Here is a 16,169-nt window from a genome sequence, read left to right as displayed (position 1 = left end):
CTTCCTGAAGGGCGTCGGGTACACCCTCTCCCCACTGCCCCCCGCGTACTGGGGAAACCCTAGGACTAGTCCGGGCAACAGCGACGTCGTCGTCGCCTTCTTCTTGAAGGTGTTGCTTGGTACGCGGCGCTTCGGAGTGCTGGGAGCATGGTGGTACTTCTACGGAGGGTGCAGCGGTTGCCGGTCATCTTCGTTTCGTTGATCTGCCGTTGTGGCATTTGTTTCTCTTTCTTTCTTCTTTGTTTTTCTTTGGACTTGTTTGTGCTGCGGCCCCAGCACCTATAGTTGGATGTATCGGTGGTTGCTTTGTAATACAAAGCGGGGCGAAACCCTTTTTCGTAGTTAGGGTTCCAAACATATGGTCTCTGCTGCTGTGAGCCTTCATTAATTTGACTTACTATCATCACCTAGCTCGTGTCACAAGTACACGTGCTGGGAATGGCTTAAGTGCATGGTGAAAACCGATAGTTTGATAAACTAGGGACCATGGATAATCAACGTCAAAACCAATTTGAAGTTTGACAAAATAAATGAAATAAGGGACAGTCGTTGACCAATAAGTAACATACTATATTTTATTTACTGAATCCAAATGGGAATACAGTTCTTTTTGTCAACCAACACAACCACTTGGTCCACCATAGTTGAACATATAACCCCTCTTATAATCAAGAACAAAATCATTTGCTCTATAACAATCTAGCCTATCAACTAACTTGACCATTGGCACGCCAAACGGGTTATAAGAATGACCATTTGGATTGTAATACCGAATGTGCTTGAAGTACGCAGATTTCTTATTGTCATGATCGTAATGATCAGGGAAGTGGCCACTACCCATTGGAGGACCATGTGCATTCTTCAAGTAATTCACGAATCCAGTCAAGGCTTGTATACGTGGTGTTCCAGGGCAAAGCTTCTTTGGAAAATGTCCCAATAATGATGGTTTTTCTAAATCATGACGGTACACCACCCAATCTTCGGAATTTGGATCCTGTAGTCAACAAAAGATTGATGACATCCATGAACAATAAATTTCATACACAAGAAGAGCAGACAACAAGTTGTTATTAGCAAGAATCTTGGGTGACGTACAATTTCCCAGATTCTAATTAATATTCCATATTTTCATAATAAAATAACAATGGATATTACTTACTAACCATGTGAATATATGCCAAACTAATTTTCACTCTCATAAAATCTATCTTTGTTAATTTTAATCCTCTATTCTTAAATAGTAGCAATCCACTACCTATTTTTCTATTCAAGCAGCCATGCTACATCAACAACTCATAAAAGTTAGTTATAAGTTAACTTTTCTTTCTCTACGTGCAGCAATACCACACCAACAAGTCATGCATGTTCGTCTTAAGTTATATATTTTTTATATGTGCTTTCTTTTTCTATCCATGCAGTCCTACCACACCATCAAGTCATGGATGCTCCTCATAAATTATTGTTTCGTATTAATTTTTTTTTGTCATGAATGGATTATGTGTTGGACACTATGAGGATACCTAGGTAGTTCATGTTTCACATTTTTTATAGGAAAATGGCATTGTGCTAGTTGCAATCCAACTCTTTTCTCTTTTGTAGTTGCTCTTATAGCATGCATGTACGTGTTTAATAAGATGAGGTTCCTGCAACAATGTGCAGGTATCATCTAGTTATAGTAGAAATAGTGGCACATCTGGGAGATTATATAGCTTTAGTAATCTCCAGAATGGGAGAAATGGTGCACCTGGTTGAGGCTAAGCCTAACATAGTAGTCTTGTTTTCCATACATTGATGGAGGAACAATGGCTTGTCCAGGTACCAGATTAGCTCCACTTGCAGAAACAAATCCTGGGCACTGCAAGTTGTAGCACCCCCTTGATTTCAAGTCCTTCTGAGGAATAAGAAAGGGATACATGTATTATTATGGAAGTCAAGAGACTTGTAGTTAGTCCAATAATGCCTCTAACTCCTAAAAAAATACCCAAAAATTATATGTGCACCACAATAATATAAAACTTGTTAAAATGGCATTGATTATACTTACAGTCCAATATGTAAAGAAGCGGATATCTTTGTTACGGTATAAAGAGGGGGAAATCTGCAAGAAAAACTTGATTATGGAATAGTAGTTTATTCAAAAGCATTTGACTTTACTAGAATGGGTCATATGTTTGTACGTGAAATCCAGCTTCAATTAAGTTGTAGTTTCCTCCATCTGGACAATAGATCTGTAAGGATGCTCCAGATTCTTGAGAGTTTTCTTGATTTGGTGAAGCCCATATACTCATCTCAGCTCGGAGGCCATAGAATTTTCCTGGCTTTGTGTGCCACATTGCATACTAGTGACAGAAAATTATAGCTCAAGTTAGTAAATAACTAGAAAAATGTATAGATAACGACATAATAAACAAGTGAGGCTATGTGTTCTTGGCCTTGATATGAGGTTCACCTACCATACATTTACAATGGGGAATTTTTCATGCTCCTTTGTATTTAGTCTAGATTTTTTTCGCAAGCATTTTGTTGAGTATATCATACTGAATTTAGCTTACTCTGTAGGATGTGGTGTCATTCAACGAATTATACCCTTTTTGGTGATGCATCCGATGCTCTAGTTCATGTGCATTGTCGATGGTGTTACTCAGGTGCTTAGGCTCAGAACATCTTCTCTCATCCTTGTGGCAGGCGCAAAACAAGATTTGATTCTCTCTCTGATAGGTGTGAAGCGTATTTCCAGTAGATTGTTGGTATGTCGGGATAAGTCTCCAATAGAGGGTATCTTAAATGCCTTTCTGGATCTATTATTCTCAATATTTTGGTAGCATGTTTGTATGTAATGATCATTTCTTTCGTAGTATATAGGGCATCAACATTAGTTCATTTAGGTGTACGCCTTTTTATCTGGTCTTTATGTACCACGTAGTCTCTGACCATTGACCATAATTTAGCTTGACGAACTATGATTTAACTGCATCACTAATGAATGTAGATTTCTATCGTTTTCTCTTTGTGGTTTAAATATGTGATGCTTATATTAAAAATACCTTGAATTTTCTTTTTATATTTATCACATGTCAGTGTGACATACAATGTGATGTTTTGATCAATACTCACCAAAAGATCAACAAAACATTCCACATCTAACACATGAAAAAGTAAAGAGATGTATAGAGAGATAGTGGGAGCGAGTGTGTGTACATGAGAAATAATGCCGCTTCCTTCATTCTTGATATTAGCTCTCCACGGAAAATCGAAAGATTTAGGTCTTAAAATAGTGGTGTTCTGCAGAGGGAAATGTTAGTTCGTGACAGGTTAGCATGTATAATTGATGTACAAAGTCCTTGAAAGATATAAGTATTTGTTTCCAGTTCCACATATGTATCCTAAATTTTAGTTGGGCATATAAGTAAAATGGTAGTTATGAATGATTACAACCAAAGGTAATTACCAAGATTAAGTGGTCAAATATATAGAAGAATGGGATGAATACATAAACCAATTGATAAGAGTTGTATGTGTCAAAAGCTAAAAGGAAAATATTGGTTACCTCCTCATCCATCGTGAGATTGCCATCTACATCTATCGAATCAAGCAAGGTGAGTTGGCAAGTTCTATACAAATAGCACAGTAAGATCGGTATGACAACATAATCTCCTCCCATTTGTATGGGTAACTGTGTTCCTATGAACGAAACTGTAACTATGTGATTCCTTACATACATGTATGTTCTTTAGAGAACACAACTTATATAGAATCGAGCCACATTATTTTTTTGGAATGCTTTAGATGGCATCGTATTGCTGATGCACTCAACAAGTAATGAGTGATGATCCGGTGCACAAATCTTTCTAGAGTTGGGTATAAATTAATTATTCAATCAATGTTCACTAAATATGGACTTGGTTTACATCCAAATAATGATTGCTTGATGGCCTTTTTTTTATATGGATATAGATCAATTTATGCATCAATAATCATTAATGATGGACTTGATTTACATCCAAAGAAAGGAAGTATGATGATCTATTGTTTTCTGGTGATTTTTGGACTTTTCATGAAAATCAATTGTATCAGGCTCAGGAAATCCCAGAAACATTCAAGGAATGTTTTGGGTCCAGAAGCTTCTGGGGGCACCGTCATAGGCCAAGGGGCCACACAAGGGCCCAGAAGTCCTAAGGGGTGTGTTCCCCTGCCGTGTGATCCCCCTAAGCCTCTGATTTAAAGCCTCTTAGTCCCTGTGCCTTTATATACCTCTTAAAACCTTCGGGAATTTATCACATTTCTCCGCCACATCATGCCACAATTTCTTCACGATCCAATCAGGAGGCCATTTTGGGTACTCCAATCAAGGGGGACATCTTCACGGTGGCCAATCTCCATCAACTTGGTGGCCACAATGATCACCCATTAGTAGTTTCCTTTGGACTATGGATTCGTAGTTGTAGCTAGTTGGTTTTCTCTCCCATGTTTCTCATTAAAAATATCACGTGAGCTGCCCTACATGATCGTGATCCATCTGATTTAATCCTTGCGGTGTGTTCGTCGAGATATGATGAATTTTCGCTTTATGATCGTATCTATCCATTAAATCTTTTGAGATATATTTGGTTTCTTCTTTGCATAATTCTTATTCATAAATGCTCTCGGATCTATTCTTCTTTCTCTAGCAAAGTTGGGGGTTTGATCTTCTAAAGAGGAAGCGTGTATGATAGCTGGGTTCAATCTGGCAAGTAATTTACTGCAGTGACAGAAAGTAGAAAAAGGCTTGCATTGTTTTTGAAGGAAATATGCCCTAGAGGCAATAATAAAGTTGTTATTTTATATTTCCTTATATCATGATAAATGTTTATTATTCATACTAGAATTGTATTAACCGGAAACTTGATACATGTGTGAATACATAGACAAAACAAAGTGTGCCTAGTATGCCTCTACTTGACTAGCTCGTTAATCGAAGATGGTTAGGTTTCCTGACCATAGACATGTGTTGTCATTTGATGAACGGGATCACATCATTAGGAGAATGGTGTGATGGACATGACCCATCTGTTAGCTTAGCATATTGATCGTTAAGTTTTATTGCTATTGCTTTCTTCATGACTTATACATGTTCCTCTGACTATGAGATTATGCAACTCCCGAATACCGGAAGAACACCTTGTATGCTATCAAATGTCACAACGTAACTGGGTGACTATAAAGATGCTCTACAGGTGTCTCCGAAGGTGTTTGTTGAGTTGGCATAGATTGAGATTAGGATTTGTCACTCCGTGTATCGGAGAGGTATCTCTGGGCCCTCTCGGTAATACACATTACTATAACCCTTGCAAGCATTGTGACTAATGAGTTAGTTGCGGGACGATGCATATCGGAACGAGTAAAGAGACTTGCCGGTAACGAGATTGAACTAGGTATGATGATACCGATGATCGAATCTCGGGCAAGTAACATACCGATGACAAAGGAAACAACGTATGTTGTTATGCGGTTTGACCGATAAAGATCTTCGTAGAATATGTAGGAGCCAATATGAGCATCCAGGTTCTGCTATTTTTTATTGACCGGAGATATGTCTCGGACATGTCTACATAGTTCTTGAACTCGTAGGGTCCGCACGCTTAACGTTCGATGACGATTTGTATTATGAGTTATGTGATTTGATGTACCGAAGTTTGTTCAGAGTCCCGGATGAGATCACGGACATGACGAGGAGTCTCGAAATGGTCGAGACATAAAGATTGATATATTGGAAGGTTGTGTTTGAACACCGGAATGGTTTCGGAAAGGTTCAGACATTTTCCGGAGTACCGGGGGTTACCGGAACCCCCCCCCCCCCCAGGGGAGTTAATGGGCCTACATGGGCCCTAGTGGAGAGAGGAGGCAGCGGCCAGGTGGAGGCGCCCCCCAAGCCCAAACCGAATTGGACTAGGGTTGGGGGGCGCCCCCCTTTCCTTCTCTCCTCCTCCTCCTTCCCTCCTTCTCCTAGTGGGAATAGGAAAAAGGGGGGCAAATCCTACTTGGACCGAGAGCCCAAGTAGGACTCCCCCCTAATGCGCGACCCCCTTGGGCCGGCCACCTCTCCTTCCCCCCTTTATATACGTGGGAGGGGGCACACCAAGCCTTCTCTTAGCCGTGTGCGGTGCCCCCCTCCACAGTTACACACCTCGGTCATATCGTCGTAGTGCTTAGGCGAAGCCCTACGCCGGTAACTTCATCATCACCGTCGCCACGCCGTCGTGCTGACGGAACTCTCCCTCGGCCTTAGATCAAGAGCTCGAGGGACGTCATTGAGCTGAACGTGTGCTGAACGCGGAGGTGCCGTACGTTCGGTGCTTGGATCGATTGGATCGCAAAGATGTTCGACTACATCAACTGCGTTACTAAACGCTTCCACTTTCGGTCTACAAGGGTACGTGGACACACTCTCCCCGCTCGTTGCTATGCTTATCCTAGATAGATCTTGCGTGATCGTTGGAAATTTTTTGAATTACTACGTTCCCCAACAATGGCATCCGAGCCAGGTTTATGCATAGATGATATGCATGAGTAGAACACAAAGAGTTGTGGGCGATAATAGTCATACTGCTTACCACCAACGTCTTACTTTGATTCGGCGGTATTGTTGGATGAAGCGGCCCGGACCGATATTACATGACCACGTTCATGAGACTGGTTCTACCGACGTGCTTCGCACACAGGTGGCTGGCGGGTATCTGTTTCTCCAACTTTAGTTGAATCGAGTTTGACTACGGCCGGTCCTTGTTGAAGGTTAGAACAGCACACTTGACGAAAAATCATTGTGGTTTTGATGTGTAGGTAAGAATGGTTCTTGCTAGGAGCCCGTAGTAGCCACGTAAAACTTGCAACAACAAAGTAGAGGACGTCTAACTTGTTTTTGCAGGGCATGTTGTGATGTGATATGGTCAAGACATGATGCGATATAATTTATTGTATGAGATGATCATGTTTTGTAGAAGTTATCGGCAACTGGCAGGAGCCTTATGGTTGTCTCTTTATTGCATAATATGCAAGCGCCATGTAATTACTTTACTTTATCGCTATGCGATAGCAATAGTTGAAAAAGCATAGTTGGTGAGACGACCATGTGACGACACGTTGATAGAGATCAACATGATGGAGATCATGGTGTCATGCCGGTGACGGTGGAGATCATGACGGTACTTTGGAGTTGGAGATCAAAGGCACAAGATGATGATGGCCATATCATGTCACATATTTTGATTGCATGTGATGTTTATGTTTTATGCATCTTATTTTGCTTAGTACGGCGGTAACTTTATAAGATGATCCCTTACTAAAATTTCAAGGTGTAAGTGTTCTCCCTGAGTATGCACCGTTGCGACAGTTCTTCGTGCTGAGACACCATGTGATGATCGGGTGTGATAAGCTCTACGTTCACATACAACGGTGCAAGCCAGTTTTGCACGTGCAGAATACTCGGGTTAAACTTGACGAGCCTAGCATATGCAGATATGGCCTCGGAACACTGGAGACCGAAAGGTCGAATGTGAATCATATAGTAGATATGATCAACATAGAGATATTCACCATTGAAGACTACTCCATCTCACGTGATGATCGGACATGGTTTAGTTGATTTGAATCACGTGATCATTTAGATGACTCGAGGGATCACTAGTAGGAAAAGGGGCTTTTACCCCGGTTCATAAGGGCCTTTAGTCCCGGTTCTGGAACCGGGACTAAAGGGTCGTTACTAATGCCCTAGCCCTTTAGTCCCGGTTCTTACACGAACCGGGACTAAAGGCCGTCCACGTGGCTGGTGCGGGGAGCCCAGGCAGGAGGGCCTTTGGTCCCGGTTGGTGCCACCAACCAGGACCAATAGGCATCCACGCGTCAGCACCTGGCAGGAGCTGAGGTTTTTGTTTTTTTTGAAAGGGGGTGGTTTAGGGGTTTTGGGGGGTTAATTTAGGTGTTTCATATATTGTGTTAGCTAGCTAATTAATAGAGAGAAGTGTCCTCTCTTATCTTCGTGCTTGGTCAACGCTACGTACTATATACGTATGGAGAGGAGTAGACACGCTAGCTAGTAATCAAATGAAGGAAACAGAAGATCGTCATGAACATATGCATACAGAGAGAAGTGATATCGACCACCTCTCCTTCTCCGAGATATTGGTCGAACAACAAGTTCTCGTATATCTATCCGACACTACCGGCTACATATATACAATAATTATCTCTTACAATACAATCTCCTAATTATATTGTAGGAACATAGGGTCCACATAGTATTCTCCGTTTTCGGCGATCACGTGGTCAAGGAAGAATGCCGCCAATTCCTCTTGAATTCCTCGCATACGATCTTCTGCTAGGAGTTGATCCCGCTTCCGAAAAATCTAATTTGAAGAAGGGGGTCAATACATATATATATGAATAAATGAAACTCAACACAAATGATGGTAATAAAATAAAATTGTGAATATTATTGCTTACGCACTTCATATTGTTCTTCAGTGTAGCCCCGCTCACAGGTATGGTAGCGGATGGACTCGCAAACGTAGTATCCACAGTAATTATTCCCGGGTTGCTGCCACAACCACTTTACAAGAAATAGAGGTCAATCAAACTGATAAGCAAGCATGCTAAATGGTATTGATCAAACTAGCGCTTGAATCACTAGGAGATGCGCGGAACATGCTACTATAGTACTTACTTTCGGGTGTCTAAATTGCAGCTGGTTCGGCAGTCCCGGGGCTTTTGAGGTGAATTTTCTCCAAACCCTGCCAGACAAAGAAAACAATTACTTGATATCAGGAAATGAACAAAGTTGCTGATATGGTGGATAATGATCGATTTAACTTACTTCTGGAGCATTTGTGTCATGTTCGCATAGTCCTGGGGATCTTTTCGTCTCGAGTCTAAGACGGTTACTACTCCTGGCTCAAGCTTAATCTTTAGGAGAATATAGTGGAAACTGCGCATGCATGCATAAGTCATCAATTACATTACCATAACCTGGACTAATAAGGGAAACCGAATATGCAGAAGACAGTAACACTCACTTGAAGTTGTAAGGAAAGAGTATTATATCTTTGTTTTCATTTAATACCAACGATTGTAGCAAGTTGGCCTCGGCTTCTTTGTGATGTTTTTCAACCGTATATGCATCTATGAGATTTGTGTTAATGAACCCAATATCACCGATTTGTCTTTTCTTCAATTCGGCGATCTTCAATCTGCATAATATAGTGAGGATAAGTATAAATACATGCAATGAAAGAGCTGACCTATATAGAGAGACTTAATGACAGAAGTAGTACTACTTACAGACAGTAGCAAGTGATCGTTGTTTTATCGAGGGACTTTTGATTGTAAAACTGGAAGAAATCCTCGAATGGAACATTCAGCAGTTCAATTCCAACGAGGTCATGCTCCGGTTTAACTCTCAGCGTCAAAGTACTCATCCCATCAGACTCTCTGCAGGTTTTCATGTACCAATCATGTAGTCTTCGCATCATCGTGCTTAGAGATCTGACATCTTTGACGAGAGGCTTCCCGTAATGGTATTTGTGTTCGTCCACCTCCATGATTTCATAATGTACATCGTCGGGCAGGTAATCTCCAAGATTGCTATAACCGGGCACCATACCCGGATCATTAGCGACGATGTCTTTTGACACCTTGAGCGGGGGGCACGATTGGTTCGCTTGTTCGCCGAGCTGGGCAATTTTTTTCCCAGCTCGTCGTTCTTTCATCCTTTTATCACTGACAGTACTTCCCGACCGCTCCGCTTCGGCATATGCCTTTCCAAGAACGCGCTCATAGTTGCCTCTCGGCGGAGACTTTGGTGGTTTTGTCAGGGCAGCCAGAGTGCGCTTTGCTTTCACCGGATCTACCTTCTCCTCCGGAGGTGGATGTTTCTTTGCTTTGACCCCTTCAAAGAAGTTCTTCACTTCGGCTCGCACAATCTTCGCGTTCTCCTCCTCGGTCCTCTCATATGGTAACTTATCTGGAGTCTTCAGAGAAGGACCGAATCTGTATTGCCTCCCGCCTCTGGCAGCTGTACTGCTAGACGCCGGCAGAGCAGACGGAGCGGCTGCGGGTGTCTTCTTTCCTTGCTTACGAGGCGGAGGAGAAGGACTACGACGCGCCGGAGCAGCCGCAGCAGCGGCGGGTCTCTTCCGCCCTTGCTGACGAGGCGGAGAAGGAGGAGGCTGGCTGCTCTGGCGCGCCGGCGCTGGCGGAGAAGGAGGCGGAGTGCCGCCACACGCCGGAGAAGGAGGCTGGGTGCCCTGATCACTCGCCAGAGGAGGAGGTGGAGGAGGAGGCGGAGGAGGAGGCGGAGTGCCCTTACTCGCCGGAGCCGTCCAGTTCGGAAGCTTGATGAGCTCCTTCCGCCATAGGCATGGAGTCTTCAGAGCTAAACCCAGCCGAGTCTCCCCTTCACCGGTAGGGTGGTCAAGCTGGAGGTCCTCAAATCCCTCCGTTATTTCATCCACCATCACCCTAGAATATCCTTCTGGAATCGGCCGGCAGTGGTAGGTTGCGCCGGGTTCAGTAGGTAAAACAGAGCCAACAGCTGCCTTGACTTTCAAGTTCTGCCATTCCGCCATAAGGTGGCAATGTTGAGACTCCGTGATAGCATCCACGAGGTAGCTAGGAGTAGCCGCATGCTCCAGCTGAGGCAGCTCGGTGGAAGCCACGCTGCTTCTACGCTGAGATGGCGGTGTAGCTTCGGGGGCAGTTTCGGCATCTCTATTGCCGTCTCGTTCCTCTAGCACTTGAACCCTTTCGTGCAGACGCTGAATTTGGATCTGCTCCACTTTTTTCCTCCTCTCCTGGGTTTTGTAACCGCCCGCGTCCGGAAAACCAGCCTTCCACGGAACGGAGCCTGGCGTGCCTCGTGTCCGTCCAGGGTGCTCAGGATTCCCGAGGGCCATTGTGAGCTCGTCATTCTCTCTGTCTGGAACGAATGTCCCTCGCTGCGCTGCATCGATATAGTGCTTAAGCTTCTTGACGGGTATTGCAAGTTGCTCGTCCGTCCAACGACACCTCCCTGATACAGGGTCCAAGGTTCCGCCAGCCCCGAAGAACCAAGTCCGGCAACGGTCTGGCCATTTCATTGTCTCTGGTTCGATCCCTTTATCAAGCATATCCCTCTCAGACTTGGCCCACTTAGGCCGGGCTTTGAGGTAGCCACCTGACCCCGTGCGATGGTGAAGCTTCTTCTTCGCAGCATTCTTCTTGTTTGTCGCTGACATCTTCTTACTCTTTTCCGATGTCTTGTGGGCCACAAATGTGGGCCAGTGATCTCTGATCTTCTCATACCGGCCGATGAATTCTGGTGTCTCTTCTTTGTCGACAAACGTTTTCAGCTCATTCTTCCACCTCCTGAATAGGTCTGCCATCTTCTTAAGAGCATGAGACTTGATTAATTGCTCTATAACTGGCTTCTCCGGATCCTCCTCTGGCGGTAGGGTGAAATTTTCCTTCAGCTCAGTCCAAAGATCATCTTTCTGCATATCATTGACATAAGACACCTCAGGGTCTTCCTTCTTAGGCTTATACCATTGGTGGATGCTGATCGGGATCTTGTCCCGAACTAGAACCCCGCACTGAGCAGCAAAAGCATCCTTTGTCCGGAGGGGTTCAATCGGTTGGCCGTCGCGCGCGATTGCTGTGATCTCAAACCTTTCATCCGAGCGCAACTTTCTCTTCGGGCCTCGTCTCTTTACCGCAGTTGTGCTCGATCTGGAGGGCTAGAAAAAAGAAGAAAGATGAGTGTTAATTAATATGTGTACATACCAAAACAATGAATGCATCAATTAGCTAGTCAGCACAGGCTTAACTAACATATTTACCTGGCCGGACTCTGTTCGGTCACCGGAGCCGTCACCACGGGCTCCTTCTTGCACGAGCATTGGGTCACCGGAGCCATCATAATCATGTCTTTCCTCCTCCACTGTTCGATCACCGCAGCCTGCTTCTTCACCCTGTTCTTCCAGACCATCATTGTCGTTAAGATACGACAAGATATCACCTCCTGCTAAGATTATGTCCCCCAACACATCTTCTGCTTGCTCATCTCGTCCGTGCTCCATTGTTTCTGCAAATATTACAACATGGCAATTATTACACAAACATGACAACAGGTGGATATATTAGTGCAAACGTAGACCTAGCTTATTCCGGGTTTGGGGTGGCCTAGGCAACGCTTCAAGGGTAGGGGCGCGGCGGGAGGGGGTAGGAGACCGACATCGTTTTCTTCTAGGGTTTGGGTGTCCTCGAGAGTTTTGGTCGAGCGAGAGGGCCGGGGGGTGCTCCCGTGGTATAAGTTATCACGGTCGAGAGGGGGTATACATATCGACCGTCCATCATGTCGAAGTTATCTGGGAGGGAGTTATATATATCGACAACGACGACATACATACACGGGAAAATAATGTTATCGGGGAGGGGGTATATATCGACCCCCCCCCCCACGTGTTGAAGTTATCGGGAGGGGGTTTTATATCGACAACGACGACATACATACACGGGAAAATAATGTTATCGAGGAGGGGGTATATCGACCCCTCCCCTCGTGTTGAAGTTATATCCCCCCTCGTGTTGAAGTTATCGGGAGGGGGTAATATCGACAACGACAACATACATACACGGGAAAATAATGTTATCGGGGAGGGGGTATATCGACCCCCCCCCACGTGTTGAAGTTATCAGGATGGGGTATATATCGACGACGACAGACCCGATAAAACATAAGAAAATGAAGAAGAAATAAAAAGAGGAGAGAAGAAGAAAGAAATAGAGGAGAGGATTGAAGAAAAAAAAAGAAGAAAAAAAAGAAGAAAAAAAGAGGAGAAGTCTTCTTCTCCTCTATTCCTTTCTTCTTCTCCTCTTCTTTTTCTTCTTTTTTCCTCTTCTTATTTATTTCTCCTCTTCTTCCTCTCCTCTTCTTATTTTCTTCTTTCCTATCCTTCTTTTTCTTCTTCTTCCCTTCCTAGCTAGATATATAAAACTTTTCTAAAATTGTAACTTTTGCATATATAAAACTTTTCCATGTGGATCATCATTTCTCATATATATCGAATATATATCCATTGTCATATATAAAAACTTTCTATATATGAACAAAAAACTTTCTATGAACAAAAAAACATTTTTGACATATATATTCATACATTTTGAACATCTACATACATACAATTTTTTTTCACATATACATTATAGCCACATACACATATACATCACATATGAACAAAAATATTAAACTAATAAAAATAAAAAAACAGAGCCGGGGCGGCGGCTCTCACAGCGGGGGCGGCTAGGACGATGGCGACGGCGGGGGCGGCGAGGGCACCGGCGCGCGGGGGCGGGACGGGGCGGGGGCGGCGAGGACGCTGGCGAGCACGCGCGGGCCGGGCAGGGGGGCTCGGGGCGCCGAGGCGGCGCGCGGGAGCAGGGGAGCACGAGGCGGGGCGGCGCGTGGGGGCGGGGCGACGGCGACGAGCACCGGGCGGCGACCCGTCGAGGCAAGGGCGCGGGGCGATGGCGACGAGGAGCGGGCGGCGACGGCGAGCACGGGCAGCCTGGCGGCGTCGGGGGCAACTGCCGAGGTATCTCGAAAATTTCCTAAGTGTGGACTTATATAGCAAAGCCTTTAGTCCCGGTTCGTGGCACCAACCGGGACTAAAGGTGGGCACTAGTCCCGGTTGGTGCCACCAACCGGGACCAAAGGCCCCTTTTCAGCAGCCCAAAGGGCGGGAAGCGGCGGCCTTTGGTCCCGGTTGGTGGCACCAACCGGGACTAAAGGGGGGGCATTGGTCCCGGTTGGTGGCACCAACCGGGACCAAAGGCCTTGCGCTGCCCGCGGCCAAAAGTTTAGTCCCACCTCGCTAGTTGAGAGGGGCTCGGAGTGGTTTATAAGCCCCACTGCGGCTGCCCTCTCGAGCTCCTCTCAAATGCAGGCTTACGGGCCTAATGTCACACTGTGCTGTCTGTTGGCCTATTGGGCCTTCTGCGGGCCTGAATCCTGGCCCAGGTTGGGTTTCTAGTCGTATTCAGGCCGTGGTGCCCAATAGGTGGCAGTTTTAAAAAAAATCCAGTTTTTTGGTTCTGTTTTTTGCATTATTTATTTTCTTTTGTTTTTTTCTTTATTTTTAAATTCTTTTTGCTTTTAGGTCAGCAAAATTATAAACTGTCTGTTAGTGCCATTAGTTTTAGGAAACATATAAACTTTCTATTAGTGCCATTAGTTCTTTGCTGTATTTAGTTTTTTTATTTTCTTTTTTGCTATATTTATTTTGTTTTGTTTCTACTTACAACAAAAAACTTATTTATTTTATTTTATTTTGTTTCTAATTACTTATTTATTTTACTTTATGATAATTCTTTCTGCTATTAAAGTTTCGATCAAAAAAAGTTTTTTATGAAAATTCTTTTTGCTTTTAATGATTAAAAATAAAAAAGAGGCGCAATGCGCGTTGATTTGCTTCAAGCCTTTCGGAATAGTGTAGACTGCACTGCACATAGCTCGATGCAGTCTACCTTATTTCTTAAGGCTTGAAGCTAAGCAACGTGAGCATTGCGCCTCTTCTTCATCGTCTCTGCACTCAGGGCTTATAAACCGCTCCTAGTGCCTCTCAGCTAACGAGGTGGGACTAAAAAACTGCTTAGCTAGTAAGAAACTCTAGTACCGGTTCGTGCCACGAACAGGTACTAAAGGTGCTCGTGGGGCCACAGCCTCATTAGTACCGGTTCGTGGCACCAACAGGGACCAAAGGGTGGAATTGGTCCCGGTTCGTGCCACCAACCGGGACCAATGGCCTTGCACAGCGGCGTGGTGGTGAGTTTAGTCCCACCTCGCTAGCTAAGAGAGAGCCGCACCTGTTTATAAGGTGCGGTGCGCCTGAGCTGTCGAGCTCCTCTCTAAAGCAGGCTTACGGGCCTAACCTCTCTGCACTCAGGGCTTATAAAGCATTTCAAATGAACTCTGAAAAGGTTGAAAGTTGGTATGGTATCATCATTTCATCCACATAGCATGTGCAAGAAAGTTAAGAGGGTTACGGCAAAAGCTAGATGCACTTCTTGTACAAAACGGACAATGGTATCATACTCGTCTATTACAAAGTTGGCATGGTATCATCATAATAGTTGCGGGAGAAAGTCTTCACTTTTTCTTCGCTTGTGCCATTTGCTTATTGCGCCGTAACCATGGATAATCTTCATCGTTTATCAGGATGCTTGGGTCAGCCTTGACTTTGAAGGGAGGAATTTCATGAAACTTTTCATAATCTTCAGACATGTCTGTCTTGCCCTCCACTCCCACAATGTCCCTTTTTCCTGAAAGAACTATGTGCCGCTTTGGCTCATCGTATGATGTATTCGCTTCCTTATCTTTTCTTTTCCTCGGTCTGGTAGACATGTCCTTCACATAGATAACCTGTGCCACATCATGGGCTAGGACGAACGGTTCATCAGTGTACCCAAGATTGTTCAGATCCACTGTTGTCATTCTGTACTGTGGGTCTACCTGTACCCCGCCTCCTGACAGATTGACCCATTTGCACTTAAACAAAGGGACCTTAAAATCATGTCCGTAGTCAAGTTCCCATATGTCCATTATGTAACCATAATATGTGTCCTTTCCCCTCTCGGTTGCTGCATCAAAGCGGACACCGCTGTTTTGGTTGGTGCTCTTTTGATCTTTGGCGATCGTGTAAAATGTATTCCCATTTATCTCGTATCCTTTGTAAGTCAATACAGTCGATGATGGTCCCCTGGACAACGAGTACAACTCATCACAAACAGTGGTGTCACCTCTGAGACGTGTTTCCAACCAACTGCTGAAAGTCTTGATGTGTTCACATGTAATCCAGTCGTCACACTGCTCCGGGTGTTTGGAGCGCAGACTGTTCTTGTGTTCATCGACATACGGGGTCACCAAGGTAGAGTTCTGTAGAACTGTGTAGTGTGCTTCAGACCAAGAATATCCGTCCCTGCATATTATTGAGTTCCCCCCTCCAAGCGTGCCTTTTCCAGTCAGTCTCCCCTCATACCGCGATTTAGGGAGACCTATCTTCTTAAGGCCAGGAATGAAGTCAACACAAAACCCAATGACATCCTCTGTTTGATGGCCCATGGAGATGCTTCCTTCTGGCCTACCCGGTTACGGACATATTTCTTTA

The 16,169-nt window shown here is 44.5% G+C and overlaps 1 protein-coding gene across 1 annotated transcript; it reads right to left on the bottom strand.

Moving 5' to 3' along the window:
* Nucleotides 1-613: 613 nt before the first annotated feature.
* Nucleotides 614-3,661, bottom strand: LOC123161881 (uncharacterized). The gene is made up of 6 exons (XM_044579698.1): nt 3,548-3,661; nt 3,199-3,282; nt 2,178-2,339; nt 2,045-2,098; nt 1,745-1,891; nt 614-994 (listed from the first exon to the last, which is right to left on the bottom strand). The coding sequence occupies exons 1-6, from the start codon at nt 3,659-3,661 to the stop codon at nt 614-616; spliced, it is 942 nt and encodes a 313-aa protein (XP_044435633.1).
* Between the last annotated feature and the right edge of the window lie 12,508 nt (nt 3,662-16,169).

The sequence above is a fragment of the Triticum aestivum genome, chromosome 1D (genome assembly GCF_018294505.1).
Source record: "Triticum aestivum cultivar Chinese Spring chromosome 1D, IWGSC CS RefSeq v2.1, whole genome shotgun sequence".
Classification (NCBI taxonomy): Eukaryota; Viridiplantae; Streptophyta; class Magnoliopsida; order Poales; family Poaceae; genus Triticum; species Triticum aestivum.
Note: the sequence above shows the minus strand (reverse complement) of the source record. Positions and strands in the feature narration are given on the sequence as shown.

What these genes read in the sequence shown, in the direction of transcription:
- LOC123161881 (XM_044579698.1), bottom strand. Translation starts at nt 3,661, where the DNA reads ATGGGAGGAGATTATGTTGTCATACCGATCTTACTGTGCTATTTGTAT. An exon ending in ATCTCACGATGGATGAGGAG is followed by an intron (nt 3,283 to 3,547) that starts GTAACCAATATT and finishes TTCCCTCTGCAG; the next exon opens with AACACCACTATTTTAAGACC. An exon ending in TTAGGCTTAGCCTCAACCAG is followed by an intron (nt 995 to 1,744) that starts GTGCACCATTTC and finishes TGTTGACTACAG; the next exon opens with GATCCAAATTCCGAAGATTG.